General features: G+C 33.9%; 1 protein-coding gene across 1 annotated transcript; it reads right to left on the bottom strand.

The window, feature by feature from the left end:
• Positions 1-726: 726 nt before the first annotated feature.
• LOC134268129 (uncharacterized) lies at positions 727-6,006 on the bottom strand. Its single transcript, XM_062750330.1, has 5 exons — positions 5,925-6,006; positions 5,585-5,759; positions 5,208-5,284; positions 4,974-5,031; positions 727-896 (listed from the first exon to the last, which is right to left on the bottom strand). The coding sequence occupies exons 1-5, from the start codon at positions 5,982-5,984 to the stop codon at positions 727-729; spliced, it is 540 nt and encodes a 179-aa protein (XP_062606314.1). The 5' UTR covers positions 5,985-6,006.
• Positions 6,007-6,533: the final 527 nt, after the last annotated feature.

Here is a 6,533-nt window from a genome sequence, read left to right as displayed (position 1 = left end):
GACAACGAGCACACGGCGGGTGTGACCGGTCGGCAGGGGATGCTCACTCCTCCATGGCACCTGATCCCACCTCTGATGTTTCAGAGGTCCGTGTTTGCTCTGCTCTTATTTTGTATATTTGTTTAATTGACGTTGAGATTGAATACTGTTCGTTATTTCCATATCCTTCATTTAATTTATAAGGCATTTGATGTTGGATTTAAATGTTTTGTTGTTAAATATAATAAAACAATTGCAAAGAAATTAGCAAAAGAAATAGAAAGTAATGTTTCCATCAGATGTTTGATCTCATCAGATTGAGTACTCAGAGGTCTCAGGAAACTGATTAAGAAAACTTTGAGTAGTATTACTATTTTGTACTTTGAACGCTATCTGTCTTATCAGAGGGTCGCTATCCCTTCAAAAATTATGAAGGCATCTTACCAACCGTGCAATGAAACGGTTAAAATTTTAAGTAAGTACATGTATATAATTACTATATGACACCCCCCTTTCCAAAATAAATAATTGAATAAATGTTGAATCAATTGTTTTTCAACATATAATCAACGTTGATTATCAATGTTGGTTCAATGTTAAGACTTCGACGTTGATACAAATTTTCAAAATCTAACATAAAATCAATGTTGAATCAACATAGAAAAACAACGTTGATTCAAAGTTTATTCAATGTTGTGTGCCTGCTGGGATCAACGTCTAAACCCAATTTCAACTAATATTCAACGTTTAAACAACGTTGTGTGCCTGCTGGACATCCATTGGGACAGTGAAGTGTCCAGTCCAGGGATGATAAGCACCTCCTATGTTGGTCAGGACTCGATCATACTTAACAGCTTCGTGGTACCCGAAGTGTGTCTCCCTTGTCAGTGTTGCTGAAAATGCAACCTTTGGTTTTGCTGCAAAAAATAAGTAAAATAAAAATTTAATGAATGTAATCTTCATTTTAACTTTACTGGTCAGAAGAGAATAGATTATGCGATAGTAATATGTATTACGTCCTTCTAGCTGTCTGTGTGTCCGTCGGTGTAACTGTCTGTCTGTAAACAATTTTTTTTTCAAAATGCTACATGTACTCCTTTTACAGTTTTGGTCTGATTTCAATTTAACTTGGCACACAAGAAGAATACACTAAGATCCATAATTCTGTATATAATTCTTTGTATCGGTTTTTGATTTCGATGCACGATGTTACCTTTACTTAGTAAAAATAGAATTTCCTGTGTAATACTTTCAAAATGCTACTCCTCCTACAGTTTTGGTCTGATTTCAATAAAACTTGGCACACAAGTACACTACATTAAGATACGAAATTCCAGGTCTCAGTTTTTGATTTCGTTATACGGTGTTGCCGTGGCTACTAAAAATAAAATTTCCTGTGTAATACTTTTAAAATGCTACTCCTCTTATAGTTTTTTTCTGATTTCAACATAACTTGGCACACAAGTAGACTTCTCTAAGATATATAATCCCACGTATCAGATTTTGATTTTGTTAAACGATGTTGCCATGGTTAATAAAAATAGGTTTTTGTGGAAACTTTCAAAATGTTACTCCTCTTGCAGTTTTCGTCTGATTAAATATAATGTGGTATGCAAGTAGACTGAGATACATGGTTGTCATTTTTGGTTTTCGATTTTGATGAATAATGTTGCCACAGTAACTAAAATTTAAAATTCTGTAAAATTTATTTAAAGCTACTCCTTCAGTTGTAGTCTTATTGCAGTCATAGCACAAAAAGAGATTTAATCAAGTATCATTGTTCTATTTATTGCTGTTTCAAGTTCCAACTGCTACTTTTTCCTCCCTGTGTTATACATATTATAAGTACAAACCACTAGAGCTTCAGTCTCGACAGAGACTTCTGGTCTTTCTGTTTTTTGACTGTGAATATATACTGGCTTTCCTTAGTCATCAGTGGTAAGGTCAACGGTAGCCTAGTGGTACGGTGTTCATTTCGTGATTGGAAGGCCTGCAAGGGTTCAATCATATTTACATGAAGTTACGCAGCTTCATATGGTGCCTGATCCTACCTCTGATGTCTTAGAGGTCAGTGTTTGTCCTGCTCCTATTTTGTATTGTTTAATAGACATTTTAGCTTGAATACTGTTCGTTATCTCCATATATTTACATTCCCAATAGCTTTATCCGAGATAAAATTACAATACTTAAATAAATGTACTTTATTTCTAAATAAATTACTGATTCATCGTTAGGCGCAGTTAAAAGAATCACGTGCGGGGCGGGACAAATAGAGACATATTAAAGCGGGGTTTGTAGCACGTGGATTTGCGGAATTAATAGCATGTAGATATATAAGAAGTAACTGTCAGTTTTTTTTTTGATTTCATAACGATGTTTAACTGATTGGCTTGCGTGATAATTTATGCATAACATTACTCAAATTATCACGCAAGCCACTCGATTGATCATATCATGAAATTAAAAAAAAAACTAGATTGTTATTCCTTACATATTTCATATCAGTTTAAAGAAAGTGAAAGTCACAGATCTCTTGACTTTAAATTTACAGTGAAATTGCGATTCCGCCTCCCATTTTGTAGAATTAATTGGCCTGCGACTTTCTTTTGCATTGCTGTAACTTTTTGTATTTAACTGTATTTTTGTCCCCTTTTGTCCTTTCACACTACCCCATGGCCATTTAAAGTCACCCAGGCAATATTCTGTTTTGAAAATATACTTTTTTCTTTGAATTTGTCCGGTTTTAAATTCGGCTAATTGTGTCAGGGGCTAAATAAGCGCAAAAAAAAAAACCGAGACAAAGATCTCCCTATTATATTATGGAGTATTTTGTAAATAACACTGCCTTTAAATGAATGAAACCTTTGATTGCTTGTACGACAAAATATTACATAAATATTGCATGTAGTTGAGTGTATCATTGAAAATTTTCATCCCAAGAAAACTATTGTTTACCGAGGCGCAGCCGAGGTTGACATTGGTTTTTGAGGGGTGAAAATTTTCAATGTTACACACAACTACATGCAATATTTATTATATTATATTGAATGTTTTATACAAATACATATTTCAGTGAACGTGCGCGCTTAAAGAAGAAGGTATGGTTTCCATACAAATTTTGCCCTGTGATTTTCTAAAAATTGAAACTGGTGATTAAGTTGAAAACTCATGCTTTTTAAATAATTGAAATTCAATGCAGAAAAATCATACAAGTCATTTTTCTCACAAGTGTTTTTAAATGCTAATTATGACGTCATAAACAAGTGTATTTTCCCGTATTTTCTGAAAAAGTGGCAGAAGACACCCATTTTCAATGGAATTTTCTTTCAGATAACATTGTCCACAGGCATCGCCCACAAAGATCTTGAGATATGTGATTTGTTATTGAATTTTGCACAAAATATCAAAAAATTAACGTGGGCGACGGCTGTGGACACTGTTTTCTAAAGGGAAATCACCCTTGAAATGTGCCATTTTGAGGCTTTTTCTGTTGAAAATAGAGAAATGCTTCACATTAATGACGTCATTTTTGCAGAATGGTAAACCTTCATGCCATATTCTTTTCTGATTTATCACAGTCATATATTTAACTAATATTTAAGCCAGTTTCAAAATCTTTTGATGTCATTTCATTTTTAGGGCGCAATTAAAGCTAAAACCATACCTTCTTCTTACGCGCAGTCGCCATTTTTTGTAATACCACCCGCAGAAGGATAAAACGGTCCTAGTTGAGCGTACGTTTTATCCATTTGCAACATTGGGATTCGAACCATCAAAGTTGAACTCCTTACTCAGCCACTCTAAAGCAGACGCTCTAACCGCTGCGCCACGTGGGACCGGAGATCTAATGATAATATATGGAGTGAAAAATATATGAATTGTTTGAAAACCTCCTCTCTCCTCGGCTACTGTCTATTTAAAAAATGAACTATATGTACATAGCAAAGGCCTTCAGATCGCTTTGATCTTACCGACATGTATTAAAAAAAACTTTTTCATGTCGGTAAGATCAAAGCGATCTGAAGGCCTGTGGTATTTAGCTAAAATGAAGAAGGATTTGTGAATTCCATGGCCACTGGGCATGGGGTTCTGGTGTAATGACTGAGCTCCAATGATTATAAAGTAAAAATGCACGAATTGTTTGAAAATCTTCTCTGCTCCTGGGTTTTATATAAATGACCAATGGATTACATAGTTATAATGAGGAAGGCTCCCTCTTCCAAAACTGTTAATTTCTGGATCAGGAGTTCCTGTGTTAGAGCGGGGACCTACTGATTATATGTAGTGAAAATGCATGATTGTTTGAAAATCTTCTCCTCTGCTCCTGGGTTTTATATTAAGTTTTATACTATGTAAATAATCACAAAAGATCTGATTATGACTGCTTAATGGAAATGCATTTTTATTCCCCTGCTCTCCCTTTAAGTATTAAAAGTAATCAAACTTATACAATGTTATAGCATCCTGCGTAAAATGGGTAATGGTCCTCTTTCCAAAATTGTGAATTTCATGGCATCTTGTTTTAAGACAAAAACCATATAAGTTTGTTGAAAAGTTGTTACATGATGACTTTTAAGGCCCGCGGCATCTTGTTTTCGATAGAATTCATTCCGTGTACTCGTAATGGAGTAAAATAAACACGGGCGATAACTAGCTGTGACGTCACAGCCTACTCCAATCCGTTACGAAGGCTTAGATCAATTAGATCATGTATCTCGGTTTAATCATCTCAATCTTGTGTGCAAAATTATATTGAAATTAGACCAAAACTCTAGGAGTACAGTTTTAATCGGATTTCACAAAAGCTTCAATTTTACATGAAAGTAATCATCGCAACCAGTAGAGCTAAACATTAAGTAGCAATTAACCGTTCCTTCACCAAGCACTCGGCAAATTGAAATGCAAGTGACAGATCTTTCATTGGCAGGATAAAGAAATCTCAATGCTCAATGACATCGAGTGCAGAGTAAAGGTTTAAATTATAAACCCTTCACCAGTGTATGGTGACGTCTTTACATTAGTGAAAAATTCTCGTTTGGACATAAAACTAGGCTACAATCAATCAGTCATCTCAGCAATAACCATATTGCTACCTCTGTACTTGTAGAAATCAAGAACAATCTGAACAAGTGATGTTTTTCTAACTCATGCACATGTATGTGAGAACATTAAATATACACAAAGTCTCTTTTTAAAATAATTATATACAATTTTTATTCAGTCATAACATTGAGATCATAATTCTCATCATTCTGTCCACTGAAAGCTGATGTAAAGGCATCTGACAATTCCCCAGCAACTTTATCTGAAAAGTAATGAATAAACCAATTAATCTCAAGTCTAAAACATTGTATGAAACAATGAAAAATTTGTATTTGTATGCAGATCATGCAGGTACATAGAGAAGTATTACATGCAGATATAAAAGTTACACTTGTTTAATTAATTCATATCTCACTTGATAATCAAATTGAAGTCTGAAATCCTAAACAACACTCATAAATATACACATAAAGTAACACCTGTAAAAATGTATTCACTACATCTACTGATTAAATTGAATTTCAACAAATTAAAGCAATATTGTAAATGTACATTCCCTGACCTGCTCTTTTTCTCTGTTTCTTCATCTTTTTAAAATCCTTTTTTCTGTCCTTGTTTAACTGTTTGAGCCCCGCTCTCTGTTTGCCTTCAGACTGTTTTTGTGAAGCTTCGTTACTCACTGATGATTTTCGTGAGGATGCTCTACTTGATTTTACAGGAACAGAAATAGCTTTCAGCTGCAGAATTAAAAAAAAAAACATGTTAAACAATGTTTAAAGGAAGGGGTCATTTATGCTTTAATAACATTATTTTACACATTTTTGACAAACTAGCTGAGCATTAAGACCTGGTTGTACATTCTGAAAGTTAACACATTTTGTCACACCGACATTTATGTTAACCTCCTCGTCATCATCTTCCATATCTTCTTCCTCTTCCTCACTGCCTTCCTCCTCTTCCATGTCATCATTCTCATCATCTTTGATTTCTGGGAGCACTCCTATGATATATTGACGGATGCACAATTTGGGTTTCGTAAAGGAATGTCAACAACTGATGCTATATTTGTTCTGCAATCGCTTATAAATAAGTACCTTTCTACTAAGAAAAGATTATATTGCTGTTTTGTCGACTTTCAAAAAGCATTTGATTCTGTTGATAGGATAAAATTATGGCAAAAATTATTTCATTTAGGCATTCAAGGTAAAATGTTAAACATAATCAAATCCCTATACAATAATGTTAAAAGTTGTGTTAAATACAATGGTTTTCTCAGTGATTACTTCCACAATGATATAGGTTTAATGCAAGGGGAAACATTATCACCAATATTATTTTCACTATATGTAAATGATTTCGAGGTTGGTTTTTATATCAGATAACTGTCTATATATTGATTTACAGATGTTAAATTTATTCATACTTATGTATGCAGACGACATGGTTATTTTTGCTGAATCTCCAGAAGGCTTACAAAAAATGTTAAACACTCTGTACAATTATACTGAGAA

The sequence above is a fragment of the Saccostrea cucullata genome, unplaced genomic scaffold (assembly GCF_032062105.1).
Source record: "Saccostrea cucullata isolate Sc308-1 unplaced genomic scaffold, CSIRO_AGI_Scuc_v1 ctg9179, whole genome shotgun sequence".
Taxonomy (NCBI): domain Eukaryota; kingdom Metazoa; phylum Mollusca; class Bivalvia; order Ostreida; family Ostreidae; genus Saccostrea; species Saccostrea cuccullata.
Note: the sequence above shows the minus strand (reverse complement) of the source record. Positions and strands in the feature narration are given on the sequence as shown.